Source organism: Bos mutus, chromosome 19, assembly GCF_027580195.1.
Source record: "Bos mutus isolate GX-2022 chromosome 19, NWIPB_WYAK_1.1, whole genome shotgun sequence".
Taxonomy (NCBI): domain Eukaryota; kingdom Metazoa; phylum Chordata; class Mammalia; order Artiodactyla; family Bovidae; genus Bos; species Bos mutus.
The window spans coordinates 52711936-52730340 of record NC_091635.1 but is presented as its reverse complement, the minus strand read 5'-3'; the positions used below and the strand labels follow the sequence as shown (position 1 = coordinate 52730340).

General features: G+C 39.0%; 2 protein-coding genes across 2 annotated transcripts in view; both read right to left on the bottom strand.

The window, feature by feature from the left end:
- Positions 1 to 4846, bottom strand: part of RNF43 (ring finger protein 43) — a 66668-nt gene extending 61822 nt beyond the window's left edge. The window contains exons 1-2 of the mRNA XM_005900646.3: positions 4293 to 4846; positions 2609 to 3245 (exon numbers count right to left, since the gene is read on the bottom strand). Coding sequence (XP_005900708.2) covers positions 2609 to 2860 — 252 coding nt within the window. The 5' untranslated portion in view covers positions 2861 to 3245; positions 4293 to 4846. The remainder of the gene's footprint in view (positions 1 to 2608; positions 3246 to 4292) is intronic.
- Positions 4847 to 7998: 3152 nt separating this feature from the next.
- The window catches only part of HSF5 (heat shock transcription factor 5), a 52782-nt gene continuing 42375 nt past the window's right edge, over positions 7999 to 18405 (bottom strand). Inside the window, 1 exon segment of the mRNA XM_070388891.1 lies at positions 7999 to 10294. Coding sequence (XP_070244992.1) covers positions 10224 to 10294 — 71 coding nt within the window. The 3' untranslated portion in view covers positions 7999 to 10223.

Sequence of the window (18405 nt, the reverse complement as noted above, 5' to 3'; positions counted from 1 at the left end):
TTGGTCCTTATGAAATAGTACATACACTGAAACAACTGAACAAAATGTAAAGACATGTCAGATATTAGGAAACTTCTGGAAATTACAGAAACCACAATAACGCAGTCATCATTATTTTTTTAAATCATTGTCCTCATAATTTCACATTTCCCAATGCATTGCATGCCCAATTTTACAAAGCCTTAACTGTATCTTTGAAGATAATCAAGCTTAACAGGCAGCTAGAATAATTCATAGGTAGAAGGATATATAGAATTATCCAAAATTCTGCAACGCCAACAGAGAAAACTGTCTTTGGATTTGTGACACCAGGGGACAGATATCCACCAAGAAAGCTAAAGTGCAGCAAAGCACAGCTCTAGGACATTTAAACAGAACTTGAGCTGAGTGGAAGGCTTGGTTAACCACAGTTGAGTAAACCTGTGTTGCAGTGTAATCTGATAAGGAACAAACAGCATGGATTCTAGAAGTGTACACCATGTGTCCCTAACACGCTAGACTTCTTTGAAAGAGTTAATCAAATAGTGGATAAAAAAGAACTGATGCATCTCATTCAAAAGTTTTTAAGTCTCTCATTAGAGATTATTAAGAAAATTTAGTAATTATTGTGGATTAAAACTTGATTAATAGACAATAAACCAGGACCAATACTGAAAATCTCCAAAGATTAATACTAAGCTAGTATACAAATTTATTATTGACCCTGACATAGAAGAAGCTTGCACGGAGAGAAAAGGCGAAGAAAAGACTGAAAATTGCCAATGATGCCAACTATCTACTGGAAAGCCTGGAAAGGTCCTGCTAAATAACAATGAAATTCGTTCTTCACAAAGTGAAGGAGCAATACTTAAAGGACAATGGTAGACTCAAAGTTAATATGTGGAAAAAAAGGATTAAGCAACACTTACCAGTATGAGAAAAAGGGCAAAATAGGAGAAGACATGATAAAGATTGACAAAGTAATAAATCGCAAAGAGAATGCCAGCTGATATCTCTTACATACCTTTTCCTTTATGAATATACAGAAACTTTACGTAGAGATGTATTATAATAGAAGACAAAAAATTTAAAATAAAAGAGGACACTATTTAACGCAGCATATAATTAACCCATTGAACATGCTGCCACAGGATATTAATAAGGCACAAAGTTTAGTACAGCTTCCAACGCCTCAGAGCTACCAGAATATGATTCCATCCTGAAATTACTTAGGGCAAGAAATGAAAATGGAGTACATACCTCATGCTTCAGGGTATTAACCAGGCAAAGTCAGGAAGGAAGTTTGTATTCAAAATGATTTATGGTTTCAACGTTTAGATATTCCTAAGTCTGTCCTAAAGTTCAAATTAAATAGACTCTTTTCCAAAAATTCTTACACTATTTTTTCCAGATATATTCTTTTTGCCTGTCTATTTATCTAAATAGCAGAGCCTTCCTTTTCACCCAATTCTTCTTCCACTTCACTTATCCCAGCTTCAAAACATTGCCCAAGAAGTGATCGTGAAAAGCCACTAAGATATACATAAAACTCTGTGTTGGGCAAAGAGAGTTCTATAATTTGTTAAATTTTCTCAGCTTTTCCCTTTGGGTGGACCAAAATTTAAATTTATACTATATTTTGGTTCTGTTCATATCACGCAATAAAAATCTGAGCTTGATTTAACAACATTTTCACCTGTGACCGAGAGCTACAGCAAGAAATGTCCTTTGATAAAATGAATTTTAATCAATAAGTAATATAATTTTATAGAATAAGATACTAAAATGCCGCATTAAAAAGGCAGAGCCCTCCAGGCTCTACATTTGGAGGGTGGGGGTAGGGGGTATGAGCAATTCATCTATGAAATGCTATGGCCTCAGTCAGTTCATAAATTAAACACATATAGAGCAGGCTATGAATGAGTTATAGGCAAAATTCACAACTGCAAAGCCTAAGAAACTGTCTGAAAAACTCCATGGGTCAATAAAACACAGATGTTAAATTTAAAATTTTTGAAAATAATAAAATTAAGTGTAGACAAGTCTAAAGTGGTCAGGAGGCAGGTTTACAGCTTGTGTCCATTTTGTAATCCAATCCTCTCCATTTGGGGCTTAGCAATAGGGGGCCACACATGGTATAAGGCCAACCGTAGCATTCAAGCTTGACTGATTTTTAAAAGTGACACAGTGATCAAATATGCTCCAAAGGCATTCTAGAACATCAGGGTGCTGCTGACCATCAAAATCAACCTTAGTGCTCACCTCAAATCTAAAACAGGATATAAGTACACTCCTTGAGTTAATTAAATACAAGCCCATATATTTCATCTATTAAAAAAAAAAAGTGTCCAGAATATATCACTTGCAAAGAAAGGTCTTATTATGTAATATAGTGTAATACCAGAGTTAAAAATAAGCAGATGATCTTATAAAATACAGCATTTACGTTTCTTCTAGAGTATAAACTCAGAATTTGCTTTAGAATGTCAATAAATAACATGTTTAACAAGATGAAACAAATAGAAAGCCAGGCAGCAGAGCCCTTCTGTGGAATTCGATTTGGAAGACAAAACAAGGAAGGTATATTTCAAACAGATGGAAAGTGAAAAATAATAAAAGTCATCCTTACCTGCATTAATTTTCCTTCTGCTGGAGTTATTTCAGCAACACCAGCAAACACGCCTTCCAAAGTGAGATTCAGTTTTCCTGTGGGGTCCATTTTCAAGGGGATCACTCTGATAATAGCCTTCTGCTCAGCTGATCTTTCAGACTCCACCGCTGCTGCCAGTACCAGTCCCGTGCGTCCAAAGCCTGCCTGCAGGGTAGCCATCAGCAGCCAGGGCCAGAGGGCAGCCAGCTGTAGCTGGTGGCCACCACTCATGCTACCAGCTGCAGCGATGCACTTCGGCCATACATACTGCTTCCAGTAGCTAAGACCAAACGCAGGTTCTCAAATCCAGACAAATGGAGGAAAAGAAACTTCTGCGTCCGTTTCAGAAAGCCGAGTCGTAGTTTTGGCCCTTCCTTTCTCTAAAGTATATTCCCAAGGACAGGTGGTATTCCTGCTCAAGCAGGCAAGAAGGTTATTGTCAGCCTACTTCTGCTTCAGGTATGTCATTTTCTCCCATCTTCACTACGATTAGTAAAGATATCGCACTTCTCTTTGGAATTTTCAGTGTTGCTTGAGGTTGAATGTCACATCCTGAATTTTTATTATGTCAGATCACCTGGTGCTGGTCTTCCATATGCAACAAGTCCTCGAGCCACTAAACCCAATGTTAATGAACAAAACAAGGCAAAGTAAACGACCAAGGCCATGCATCAAAGGTGAGAGTGAAAAACTCCAGCTCAGAAAATGAAGAGGTGGCCCCTTTAAGTTACAAAACTTGTCAATGGTAAAAGACTAAAGATCACAGAGCTTCTTTTTTAAGGGGAAGGAGAGGGAACAATATTTCAGACCACACCTTGAGAGATGGCCAAAGATGCTACATGTATTCATAAAAGTTTCAACATTAAACTGTATTTCAGTGTAGCCAAAGTTCCAGGCCCACTGAACCTATAACACTTTTCATGAACTTAAATATACTATGAGTTTTAAATTTTCTACCTAGATTTGCCAGTAAGTTAGGTGCTAATTTATGTCTTCACATATTCACAGGATAAATCTGAGCATCACAATCTTTTCCAATTTTCATAATTCGAAGAATATTTGAAAAGGTTGGCTTTCCAATTATCTTTTCCGGTTGAAATTCATATTTCTATCTTTATTTTCCTATCTTAGGGATTCCTCCTTTTATTCTCCTACTTGAGAATGCCAAGCACTGTGATTTCCCATGAGATGCTTTTGGAAACTACTTTATTATCCAGATCTTATAATCTGTAATTTTCTGGGTTCATAGTAAAACAAAGGACTATTCCTAACACGTTTTCAAATTCCTTGAGGGGGTAGGGAATAAAAGATAGGGGGAGTGAGGAGGTGATTAGTCTACAGGCTCTAAGTAGAATGCCCTGAAAAAGTAAAAATAATCCTGAGTAGAGTAGATCTGTGCTATTTCTAGGCGCACTTGAGAATTTGGGTCTTTGTACAAACAAAATCTTATTCTAAGATTTCAAAATGTGCACCCTTAAGTAAATACAAATGCACTTCAACCACAAAGCCCACTGTGTTCAGAGGTCAAGTTAAAAAATCTTATTAAGTCTTCAGAATAAGTGCTGAAAAGCCAAGCAATTGAATATGAACCTGTTATATAGATTCCTTTCTTTCGCTGAGGCAGAGGGAGAAAAAAAAAGAATTTCAAAAGAAATCTGCAAACCTGTTGTGCTGTCGGGCCCACTGGAATCCACGGGGGTGAAACAAATTCAATTATGCTTTTATAGATCCTGCTCAAGAAAAGGTTTCAACTGCTTAACCAAGTACAGTTCATTCTTCCACCTTCTTACTCTGCAACCAAACCAAGTGCCCCACACTGCAGGTAGGAGCCGAGAAATTCCGCAGCCTGAAAAAATAATCCATGCAGGTCAAAGGCAGAAACTTACTCCAAGGTTAGAGCTACTGTCCCCAAAGAATTCTAAAAACACTTAGAGAGGATCCAAAACCATTTCTGAAATCTCCTTTCTAACAAAAGTCCTTTTTCTCCCCAAACAGCATATAAAAATGATGAGATCTTGAAAGAGCAAAGCAAATACATCAGCAACAATTCACTACCAGGAACACAGACAATCCCAAAGGGAGAAGGCAAGGTCTCTGAATCATGGATAGACTTGGAAAGTTCGGAAGGATTCAAGTGCTTCCCTTCCAGAAAGACAATTCTGGATCAACTCCCTAGAGCAGGAAGCCTGTGGTTTGTAATTGGTGTTCTAGCTCGGACTCCCTCCCCTGGGACTGCAATCACGCTCTCTACCTGCTGACACAGTGAGGGTGGAGCAGCCAGAGGCAGCCGCCCCGTCCCGCCCCCTCCTCCTGGCTGCCTGGGGCACGGTGCGCGCACACTTCGCCAGACACGTTCCTGAGCTCGCTCTTCTCTCGGCTCCCCAACTCCCTCTATTGAGCCACGGCCAAACTGCACCCAGTTCAGTCCTCAATACCTTTCTCTGAGTAAGCAAGTTCCCACACGTAAATCAAGGCCACTTGAACAGATAGGTAAGCAGATTCTGCACCCAAGAGACAGAGATGGCGGGATGAGGAAATAAAGACCAAAAAAAAAAAAAAAGGAAACCCATAAGATAAAATAATGGACACAACGTTTTGCAAATATAAGTTCAAAGTGATGTCTGCTCTTCCGGGTTTTAGTGTCTATAAAGGCCACAAAGCCAGAATAATGTGATCCTGTGCTGTAGTTCTCACTCACTGATTTATTGCTGTTTTAAGTCAGCTACCCTGGCAAGAATTCTGTCCATTTTATGAAGTTTTGCTTCAGCTCCTGCAAATTTAAATTCAGTAGCTCTTTTCTAAACTGTGCCTGTACCAGGCTTTTACATTAGGTGATGTCAGAGGGCTGGAATCTGTTATTTTCTTCTTACATCCCTGGGATGTGAAATAATACTATGGATCAGACCTGGGCCTTCAATGTGAAACTGAAAGTAAGTCTATATCATAAATACAAGTAAAGGGGTAAATATATATGCTTAATAAGAAGGGTGTAGACAAAAAGAAAACTAATTTTTGGTTACTTACCACATTTGTGAAAAATAATCCTTCTGGTAACTTTTACCCGGAGAAGGCGATGGCACCCCACTCCAGTACTCTTACCTGGAAAATCCCATGGATGGAGGAGCCTGGTAGGCTGCAGTCCATGGGGTCACGAAGAGTTGAACACAACTGAGCAACTTCCCTTTCACTTCTCACTTTCATGCATTGGGGAAGGAAATGGCAACCCACTCCAGTGTTCTTGCCTGGAGAATCCCAGGGACGGGGGAGCCTGGTGGGCTGCCATCTATGGGGTCACACAGAGTCGGACACGACTGAAGTGACTTAGCAACAACAATAGCAACAAGTAACTTTTACCACATTTGTGAACCATAACCCTTCTAGTAACATTATCTTTAGAAAGAATGCAAACGTTTCTGATGTATGTTTCTAAAATTTGAATTTTCAAAATGACCAGATTGTATTTGACTGTGGCCAGACATTTTATTTTTAACCTGATGCCAATAATCTTTCCAAACTGTACAAATGAACAATGATGTGAATATGATTAACATTACACTTAAAAAAGGTTAAGATTTATGCTACATGCTTATTGTGGTAAAAAGTACATTTTAAATTGTGGTAAGAAGCACATAAAATTTAAAACAATTTCTAACATGCACAAAAGAATTGTGCAAATTGATCACCTGGAAAATGTGGAGAATAATAACTGCATTGCAGCTTGGTTGTCAAGATTAAATGACAATGCCTCTGAAGGCAAAAGGTATGAGTGACCTAGTCACCTTGAGAATTTTATCCCTAAAGAGGGTTTACAGTCTAATTTGAAAAGATACATTTACCCCAGTGTTCACAGCAGTACCATTTGCAATAGCCAAGACATGGAAGCAACCTGAATGTCCATCAACAGATAAATGGATAAAGATGTGGTACATTTATACAATGGAATATTACTCAGCCAATAAAAAAGAATGAAATAATGCCATTTACAGCAACACAGATGGACCTAGAGATTATCATACTAAGTGAGGCAAGCCAAAGACAAACATCATACGCTATCACTTGTATCTGGAATCTACAATGACACAGATGAACTTATCTGCAAAACAGAGAGAGACTCACAGACATGGAAACAAACCTACGGTTACCAAAGGGGAAAGTGCTGGAAGGGAGTAAATTAGGAGGTTGGGCTTAGCAGATACAAACTACTATATAACAAACACCTATTATATAGTACAGGGAACTATTTTCAGTATCTTGGAATAAACGATAATAGAAAAGAATCTGAAAAAAAAAGTGTGTGTGTATATATATATATGTGTATCTGAGTCACTTTGTTGCACACTGAAACTAACACATTGTAATTCAATTATATTTCAATTAAAAATTTAATAAATTTTTAAAGAGAGTTTATGGGTATAGTTTTGGCATTTTAGGCCTAATAACACCTAGAGCTGAGAGATAAATTCTAAAGTAAATTCTTAATTTAGCACTTTTTCTTTATTGGTTGGACCATAAGAACATAATACAAATATAGACCTTTTATAGCTCCTTTCCTAAAAAATAGAAATAGGTCTAATTCTTCTGGAGATAATTTTTTTAAAGTCTGCTATGGTTTTATGTTTTTATGTATTCCATATAAAAGTATAACAAAAAATTTTAAATATATTTTATTACATATCTGATATATGCAAAAACATCTTTAAACTTTAAACAAACAGTAACCTACTGATTGTTTTTGTCTCGTCTATTCCTGCTTGAAACCTGCAAAGGAATTAAGATACCCAACCTAAAAGGCCTAATACGGATACTTAGTTGAAAGGAAAAAAATACAGATGTGGTTGCTCTCTCTTGAGGAAACCCTGAGATCTGAGAACGATAATAGATATCATGAGGCTGGGTACCTCGAGTTACTCAGGATCAAACCAAACAGCTCTACAGGGCTTAGTTCACTGATATATTGTGCTTATTAAATACACAGTATTGACAAGAAAAGTCAGCAGAATTGATAAACAAGAGAAATTATTCTCTGGCTTCAAAGTTTTGGAGTCTTCCCTGAGCAGTTTTAACTTCCATAAAGATGGCATCACTGCAGTAATGAAGTGCCCACACTGACACCTACCACCAACCTTCCACAGGAGACAGATCACCCTTTGGTTCTTTCCCCAAACCTAGGTTTCTAAAAGCATGTCTAAGAACCGTCCTTATCCTCAATGGCATTTTAATGATTCAATCTCTATTCAAGTGTGAATGAAGAAAACTCAGGACTTTTTAAGTCGGATTCTTTGAAAAACAGAGCGCATTTCCTTTTGAACTTTACTAATATGATGACTAGTCATAATGAATGAGGTTTCTATTGATCACCAATTCAATAGTAAAAACAAGCAAGACAACAAGTCTAGTTGAAACACTCACTTTATTGTTGACTGATTGAAATTTTTTGTGTATAAGGTGCTGAAATACTGAGGTGCTAGTCAGGAACCTTGTTAGCCTGTATCAGACCCTACTGACTAATTTACACAGAGATTTTATGTTATCTTTTGCCACTTTTCCAAGACAGTAATGATAGCTTTAGCTGATGAGTAGCAGGCATGTGAGTATAGCAGGAGATCCAGCTCCCGATCTGTTGTATCAATATATAAAAAAACAGTTTGGAAAGCTGATAAAGGCATTTCATTAATTAAGCCTTAAAACAACTGAAACCAAATCCATGTCAAGGTTCCTGCTTGACACATGTTCCTCAAAAGATATTATCTCTTTCAACATATATGAAGCCAAGAAAGGCATAGTTGAGGGAAGGAATATCACTTACTTAGTGATATTTTACTTATCAGCTTTTTCAACATCACAGAGAAAAGGCAAAGTTCCTTCATTTAGAAACTGGGTCTCCTCTTCACATACTCTACCAAAATACAGAGTCTGACCAAAAGATGTAGGAGTCTTGATAATCCATTCATCTTTTAAACCTTGCTGATAAAGATAAATAAATGTTCATCACATCGACATGGACTAGTCTAATCAGATAGACCAAAGAGGTCACTTTTCAGAACCTATTTTCATATCTAAAGTGAGTCACTGCAGACCAAAACAGAGCTCATCCTTTTCTAAAATACTACTATCTCTGTAATACTTCCAGGGTTTGACATCAATGGGAAGGCACAACGCAATTTAAAAAATGTACTGTTACACCCACCATGGCTGAAAGAGTATTTACGCCACATATCACTATGTGCCTTTCCTTTCTCACTAGTTCCACATTCCTTGGCTTCCCTTTTGTTTCTGCAGTGCTTATAAGGAAAACTGAGGCAGAATCCAATAAGAAAGTTCTAGTCAACTGAAAACTTTAAAATCAGAAAGCTTCTTGCTGTCATTGGATGAGCAAGTGAGGGATCAACCACAGAAACTGGATATCCAAGATACCTCTCCTAAAAACCAGTTCCACAATTCTACTATTCGAATTTAGGATCCTAAAGAGGGGATGAGATAAAAATGTTAAGTCTATCCCACTATCCAAACTTCTCTCAGAAGCTTAAACCATACATAAACTGTTAAAGGTATAGCTTCTGTTAGGTAACTACTAATCAGTTAGTCCCAAAATTTGCACACAGTATCTTTTACAGCTGAGAATTTATACTTACTGAATGTAAGTATAAACACTGTGTTAAATCTCTTAATGGTTTTGCTCACACATCGTACATTCCCCTTTAAAAATAAAAATATTACACAGGCATCCTTTATCCTTCTACCCACAATATAAATAAAAATATAAAGCTTTAAAACTTGAAATCTACCAGCATTTATAAATACAATTATATTAAACAAGTTAAAATACTTTCCTTTAGAAGATATATTAAACAAGTGATACATTAACAAAACCTTACCATTTATGATACTGTATCATTAAAATTAAAGAAAGATATGAAAATAGAAGAAAGTTCCCATTAATAGAAAAGAATAAGGGGCTGTTAAGTGTGATGGATGGTCCAAGTCCAGATGCTTTGCTCTTGAAACAGAACGCTGGGTGAGGAAGTGAGAGCATTTCCTGGTTAATCATTTAGAAAATTAACTCTTCCCCAGAGTTTCTTCCCTCGAATTCCTGACCCATTTAGACCTGTGATCTTGGTGACCTCACATGCCTTTGCTTCTCACACTCTTCTCTAAAAGGATCACACTGCGATTTGAAACAGATAGACTGAACTCCCCAGTGGAGCTGCACTGACTACTGTTTGAAAGTGGCAAGACGACAAATCAGCACACCCACACACAGACTACTCTCCGGGACCGTACACGCAGCTGTTTTTAGGTGCTTCTTGACTGTAACAGAAGGCCAGGACTTTTCATTTGAAAGGGATCTGGGCAGCAAACAAACAAACAAAAGACTGCTAGATGTCGTGTAGTTTGTCAAGGTGAACAATCTGAACGGAACAGCTGTAGTAAATATCAAATTCCAATTCTCAATTAACAAAATTCTCAATTAACAAAACAAAAATACTTTTTTTTCCTTAACAGAACTGAAAAAAATCCCAACAGTGTGTCACGTGCAAGGCTAGTCTGCCTCCAGCCACAGCTAGTGCACAATGTCACATTTGTCATCCATTCCTCACTCTCTTAATTCTTCCTCCTTTGGAAAGTGTTCCTGCTTGCAGGCAACATCCACCAGCAGATGAAGATCTAGAAAGAAAAAAAAGGTTTGTTTACGCTGTTTCTCAAACTGTAGAGTTCGACAGACAAGGCTTTCAACAAGAAGAATAAGCTGCCATGTTTCACCTGTAAAATGGGCTCTAAAATTACATTATCTCATCAGATTCTCAATTTTTAGGGCATTTCTGTACCTCTAAAGCACAGATGCAGCTCAGTCATTAACCCAAAGAGACTAACAAAGTTTAAAATGTCTCTCCTTTTAGTGATGTCACTAAGCCTTTTTTCATTTCAACTGACTTTTATTGTAAGTATAAAATTAAGAAAAAGTGTAAAAAAGATCAAAGTACAACAAACACACATATGAAAATTCATTTCTTCAATGTTATAAAAATAGGTTCCAGGATTATGAAGTAATGCCTTACGAAAAACAATGTTAAATTAAGTAAACACTACCTTTCCAAAGTTGATTGCCTCCATAAAATTTCTACCTATTGACTAATGCAGCTGATTTGCTTATAAAAGTGTCTATCTGAACTGTCTGTAAAAAAAAATAACCTTCAAGGAGGTCAAGAGACAAAAATTGGGTTCATTAAGAATGGGAAGAAGTAAAGAAGTGAGCTCTCAGCTCAGGTACTAGGTTCTATAACAAAAAAAGCTAAGGCTATGCATAGAAACAGAGTTAAACAGCCTCAGTAACCAATGTGACTTCCAGGCTTCCCAGGTGGCTCAGTGGTAAAAAAAAAAAGCCGCCTGCCAATGCAGCAGCAGCAGGAGACGTGGGTTCCATCCCTGGGTCAGGAAGATCCCTTGAAAAAACGAATAGCAACCCACTCCAGTACTCATGCCTGGAGAATCCCATGGACAGAGGAGCCTGGCGGGCTACAGTCCATGGGGTCACAAAGAGTTGGACAAGACTAAGCAACTGAACAAACGTGGCTTCTAGATTCAATCTAATTAGTTTACAACTTGTAGAACAGCATGGCTTCCCTTGTGGCTCAGCTGGAAAAGAATCCACCTGCAATGAGGGAAACCTGGGCTCCATCCCTGGGTTGGGAAGATCCCCAGGAGAAAGGAAAGACTACCCACTCCAGGATTCTGACCTGGAGAATTCCATGGACTGTAGTCCATGGAGTCGCAAAGAGTTGGACACGACTGAGTGACTTTCACTCACTCACTCTCTCACTCAGAATAACATGACCTGCGAGCCTTTTTAAGGTTGATTTTTAAGCTTACAATCTTGTCCTAGTAGCATTCTGGAGTTAAACTAAACTACACAGAATGAATCCTTAATTTCCTACTAGACATACAGAGACTTCTGTTACAATATTTGTAAAACACAACTTCTGTGGGACTGATCAACAGCCTGAGCAGGAGAGATGAGAGACAATAATTCTATCACCACCTTTGAGAAAATCTAGAGAGCATTTGGAACAGTACTTAATTTTTGCCCTCTTTTGTAAAAGGAAGATCAATTACTAAAGAAAAGTACTAGCTCATCTGGTGAACAGGAGTACAACCTATCCATGAAGAACAAGCAATTTCGAAATTCACTGGCAATCTGGTGGTTAAGAGCTCCACGCTTCCACTGCAGGGGGCATTGGTTCGATCCCTGGTTGGGGAACTAAGATCCTGCATGCTGTGCCTTGCAGCCAAAAAAAAAAATTAGTTAAAAAAAGAAAGTGTAAGTGCAAGTTGCTCGGTTGTGTCCGACTCTTTGTGACCCCATGGACTTTACATTCCATGGAATTCTCCAGGCCAGAATACTGGAGTGGGTAGCCTTTCCTTTCTCCAGGGGATTTTCCCAACCCAGGGATCGAACCCAGGTCTCCTGCATTAAGAACATGCAATTTATCCAGATAAGCATCTTGCAGAAGAACAGACATCAAGTTATCACTTAAAATGGGCTTCTTGTATATCTATGACCATGGCAGCATTATTTACAATAGCCAAAAGGTGAAAGTAATCCAGGAGTCCATCGATGGATGAATGGGAAAACAAGTGTGGTAGATATATACAAAGGGGTATTATTTAGCCTTAAAAAGGAAGGAAATTATGACACATGCTCCATGAATGAGTCTTCAACATGAATGATCTACAACATGAAATAGTCACAGAAGGACAAATATTGTACAATTCTACTCATATGAAGTAGTCAAATTCATAGAAATAAAAGTAGAATGGTGGTTGCCAGGGGCTTCAGGGAAGGATGTAATGGATATGGAGTTTCAGTTTGGGAAGACAAGAAAAGTTCTGGAGATGGATGGTGGTGGTGGTGGTATATAATGTGAATGTACTTAACGCCCCTCAACTGTACACTTAAAAACAGTTAAAAAGGTAAATTTTATGTTATATATATTTTACCACAAAAATGGCTTCTTTTTTTTTTTTCAAAAATGGCTTCTTTACAGTCTAAGTAACAGGGATAATAACTACAGTTATATCTTAATTTATAGAACATCTTTTTTTCAAGTAACTGAAATGCAGTTATATGGTCATCTAATTAATCCTGAGTAACAGAGAGATGACTGAAAGAACCTCTACACTAGATGATTCCTAAAGCCAATGGTTTCTAAATCTTGCTGCAAACTGGAATCACCCGGGGATCTTTAAAAAAAAAAATTGCGATTTAGGGCTTCTACCCCATACATTCTGATTTAATTGGTACAGAGTGCAACCTAGGCATCAGAATTTTAAAAAGCTGATCAAAGGATACAGAATGAGTAATATGTAAGTATGATCATTCTCTAAACACTTCAACTCCACATCAGAATGAGGAGGACAGGGCATGTAGTAATAGAAAATACTAAAACAAGATTTTGGAATATGAACCGACCTAACCGCAGCCCTCTTCTGAAAGCAGAGCAGGAATTCTCGATAATGACAAAGGCTGTTGTTGTTGTTCAGGTGCCAAGTTGTGTTCAACTCTTTGTGACCCCATGGACTGCAGCAGGCCAGGCCTCCCTCTCCCTCACCATCTCCCGGAGTTTGCCCAAGTTCATGTCCACTGAATCGGTGACAAAGGGAAAGACTATAAAACAAGGCTTAAGACTATAAAACAACTACAGACCTCTTATGGGGAGGTAGACTGAAGAACAACAACAAATCCTCTTTTTTTCAGTAGACAACTGTCATTTATTAAAAACTTTATCCTACTGATAGGTTCAAATAATGAACAAGAGCACATCACAGATAGGCATGTTTAAAGTAACAATAGCTCAGTGGATAACCAACAAGGTCCTACTGTGTAGCCCAGGGAACTGTGCTCAATGTTATACGTCAGCCTGGATGGGAGGGGAGTTTGGGGGAGAACAGATACATGTATGGTATAGGTATGGCCGAGTCCCTTCGTTGCCCACCTAAAACTTTCACAACATTGTTAATTGGCAATATCCCAAAATAAGTTTTAAAAAAATAAAGTAACAATAGCCGGTATGGCTCTATAACAGCCTCAGAATGAGTTATGTAGTGTGAGCAACAAACCCTCTTAGCCTTAATGACTGGGATTTGTTGTTGTTCAGTTGCTCAGTCATGTCTGACTCTGCAACCCCATGGACTGCATCACGCCAGGCTTCCCTGTCCTTCACCACCTCCCAGAGCTTGCTCAAACTCACGTCCCTTGAGTCAGTGTTGCCATCCAACCATCTCATCCTCTGTCATCCCCTTCTCCTTCCGCCTTCAGTCTTTCCCAGCATCAGGGTCTTTTCTAATGAGTCAGCTCTTTGCATCAGGTGGCAAAAGTAATGGAGCTTCAGCTTCAGCATCAGTCCTACCAATGAATATTCAGGACTGATTTCCTTTAGGATTGACCAGTTTGATCTCCCTGCAGTCCAAGGGATTCTCAAGAGTTTTCTCCAACACCATAGTTCAAAAGTATCAATTCTTCAATGCTCAGCCTTCTTTATGGTCCGACTCTCACATCCATACATGACTACTGGAAAAACCACAGCTTTGACTAGACGGACCTTTGTTGGCAAAGTAAGGTCTCTGCTTCTTAATATGCTGTCTAGGTCTGTCATAGCTTTTCCTTCAAGGAGCAAATATCTTTTAATTTCATGACTGCATCACCATCTGCAGTGATTTTGAAGCTCAAAAAAATAAAGTCTCTCACTGTTTCCATTGTTTCCTCATCCTTTTGCCATGAAGTGATGGGACTGGATGCCATGATCTTCGCTTTCTGAATGTTGAGTTTTAAGCCAGTTTTTCACTCTCCTCTTTCACCTTCACCAAGGGCTCTTTAGCTCTTCTTCGCTTTCTGCCATAAGGGTGGTGTTATCTGCATACCTGAGGTTACTGATATTTCTCCCGGCAATCTTTGATTCCAGCTCTGCTTCATCCAGCCCAGCATTTAGCATGATGTACTCTGCATGTAAGTTAAATAAGCAGGGTGACAATATATAGCCTTGATGTATTCCCTTCCCAGTTTGGAACCAGTCCATTGTTCCATGTCCAGTTCTAACTGTTGCTTCTTGACCTGCATGCAGGTTTTTCAGGAGGCAGGTCAGGTGGTCTGGTATTCCCATCTCTTCAAGAATTTTCCACAGTTGGTTGTGATCCACACAGTCGAAAGCTTTAGTGTAGTCAATGAAGCAGATGTTTTTCTGGAACTCTCTTGCTTTTTCATGATCCAGCGGATGTTGGCAATTTGATCTCTGGTTCCTCTGCTTTTTCTAAATCCAGCTTGAACATCTGGAAGTTTTCAGTCACGTACTATTGAAGCCTAGCTTGGAGAATTTTGAGCATTACTTTGCTAGCATGTGAAATTAGCGCAATTGTGCGGTAGTCTGAATATTCTTTGGCATTGCCTTTCTTTGGGACTGGAATGAAAACTGACCTTTTCCAGTCCTATGGCCACTGCAGAGTTTTTCAAATTTGCTGGCACACAGTCCCCAATTTGGGGCTGCCCAAGTCTCCAATTTGGCACATAGCTTCTAATAACAAGTATCTAAACCTGATAATTTTATTATTAAGGTGAGCTTCCTTCATTAACAAAGCTGCCAATCAAGGAATGAAGAGCATAGAGACCAATAAAAATGCAAAAAGACAGAAACTAGTCTGATGCTACTAGAGGTTTCTAGGACTTTATTCAAGAATCTTCTATACTCATCAGAGAAGTAAATATTTGAGAATCAAAGCAGCTGAGTTGATCTGAGAGCCAAGAGGCCTCCAGGGACAGGAGTATTGCATCTACTCATTTGGGAATTTTTTTTGACTGCATCTCACAGGATTTTACTTCCCCCATCAGGGATGGTACCCAGGTTCTCAGCAATGAAAGCACAGAGTCCTAACCACTGGACTGCCAGGGAATTCCCTGGAAATGCAAATTCCTACTAACAGCACTCTCTAGGGCTTGGGGGCTATTACCTTAATGAAATCTCATCCAGAATCCTGCAATAGGTATAGAAAAATGAGAAGTCCTTTCTTCAGGAATGGACTGAACTTTGCTCTTAAACGTTCAATTTCCCTTAACTATAAAGTAACCTATCAAAACATAAGACAGTGTAGCTTCTACAACAAGACTAATATCTGGGTGTATTTGGTTTAGGGTAATTTGATTGTTGGAGAAGGAAATGGCACCCTACTCCAGTACTCGTGCCTGGAAAATCCCATGGATGGAGGAGCCTGGAAGGCTGCAGTCCATGGGGTCTCGAAGAGTCCGACAGGACTGAGCGACTTCACTTTCATGCACTGGAGAAGGAAATGGCAACCCACTCCAGTGTTCTTGCCTGGAGAATCCCAGGGACGGGGGAGCCCAGTGGGCTGCCATCTATGGGGTCGCACAGAATCATTGTAGAAACTGGACGAGCATTATTGAGTCTAATTTTCAGTACTTGATTTTTTTTTAATCTGAATGGTATTTTCTTAAGTCAACACGTGTTCAAACGGCCTGCACGAGGCATGGCAATGACTGTTGTTAACAGCCTCCTTCTAATAAAATGCACATCTACTGAAATCAGTATAATTGGGACACCTCATCAACTTGAAGTCTGTTACTTGAAAAAAAAAAAGTCAAAGAAAAAGTGTGAGAAGATAAATTTTCAAAACAGTTCAGTTACAGAAGGGTCTCAGATTCAGTCTCAGTTCAGTCTCAGATTAAGTTCTGAGATACAGGATGCCACAGTTCAGTGGGCTACTAAGCAACATAATGACATCCTAACAGTTAATGTTGGCATCACAGTACTTCAGAATTTGGGGCCAAAGAAGTCTTCAGAGATGATTTTAATAAACTCTCTTATTTTTACCATAAATAATGTGAAAGCTGGAACTTCACTGAGGGAAGATACTCTTAATGATACTTACAATTGAAATTCAAGTGATACTTTAGAAATTTTACTTTTAGTTCCTATCAATAATACTTTAAACTTGGAATTTAATATCTACTGAAATAAAAAATACTTAGTCATCTATGAGAACTAAACTGAATACTATAGTTCATTTTGAGTGTTCCCCACAAGTATCTACTGACTTTTTTTTTTTGGAGGATGCTGAAACCCAGGAACAAACCAAGGACCCCTCTTGATTCTTAAGGGCTTCTCTGGCCATCAGTGATCAGGGCTGTGAAAAAATTAGAAGCTAAGAATTAGGACTTTCTAATGCAGGGTGCGAAAGACTGAATGTTTGTATCTCCTCAAAATTCTTGTATTGATATTAAAACCTAACCCCCAATAGGATGGTGTTAGAAAACAGGACTTTGGGGAGGTGATTAAGTTCTGATGGTAGAGCTCTTATGAATGATATTAGAGTCCTTTATAAAAGAGACCCAGAGAGCTCCTCTGCCCCTTCTGCCACGTCAGGACACAGCAAGAAGGCAGGCTATGAGCCAGGAAGCAGACTCTCAGCAGACACTGAATCTGTTGGCACCTTGATCTTGGACTTCCCAGCCTCTGAGGCTGTGAGGAAACACACACACACACACACACACACACACACACACAGACTGTTATTTATAAGCCACCTGGTGTGTGTGTGCTCAGTTGTGTCCAACTCTTTGCGACCCCATGGCCTGTAGCCTGCCAGGTTCTTCTATTCATGGGACTTCCCTGGCAAGAATTCTGGACTCGGTTGCCTTTTCCTACTCCAGGGGGATCTTCCCAATCCAGGGATTGAACTTGCATCTCCTGCATCAACAGGTAGACTCTTTTCCACTGAGCCACCTGGGAATCCCTTATAAGCCATCTAGTCTATGGTATTTTTATTATAGCAGCAGAATGAAGTAAGACACAGAGTAGGCTACATGCTTAGCTTGCAGGCCATATAAAAACAAGTAGTGAGCTAGATTTGGTCCACTGGCTAGTTTACTGACTACTGCCCTAACAGCACACACTAGGGCTTTAATCCAGAGAAATTTAACCAAAACAGGAGAATATTTCATCAAATGGAGTATTATTATTCAGTTGTCAAAAATATCTTTTTCTCCAAAGAAGATCTACAAATGGCCAACAAGCACATGAAAAGATGCTTAACATCATCAATCATGAGGGAAATGGAATTAAAACTACAACAGATAGATAAATCTACTTAGGATGACTATAGTGATGATAAAAAGTGAAAAATAACAAGTGTTAGGGAAGATGTGGAGAAATGAGGACTCTGGTACATTGCTGGTGGGGATGTAAAATGGTTCAGCCATTATTAAAAATAGTTTGGCAATTCCTCAATAGTTAAACATAGAAATACCATCAATTCAGTTCAGTTCAGTCGCTCAGCTGTGTCCGACTCTTTGTGCCCCCATGGACTGCAACAAACCAGGCTTCCCTGTCTATCACCAACTCCCAGAGTTTACTCAAACTCATGTCCATTGAGTTGGAGATGTCATCCAACCATCTCATCCTTCTGTGTCCCCTTCTCCTCTTGCCTTCAATCTTTCCCAGCATCAGGGTCTTTTCCAATGAGCCAGTTCTTCGCATCAGGTGGCCAAAATACTAGAGTTTCAGTTTCAGCATCAGTCCTTCCAATGTATATTCAGGATTGATTTCCTGTAGGATTGACTGGTTTGATCTCCTTGCAGTCCAAGGGACTCTCAAGAGTCTTCTCCAACACCACAGTTCAAAAGCATCAATTTTTTGGCACTCAGCTTTCTTTATGGTCCAATTCTCACATCCATACACGACTACTGGAAAAACCATAGCTTTGACTAGATGGAC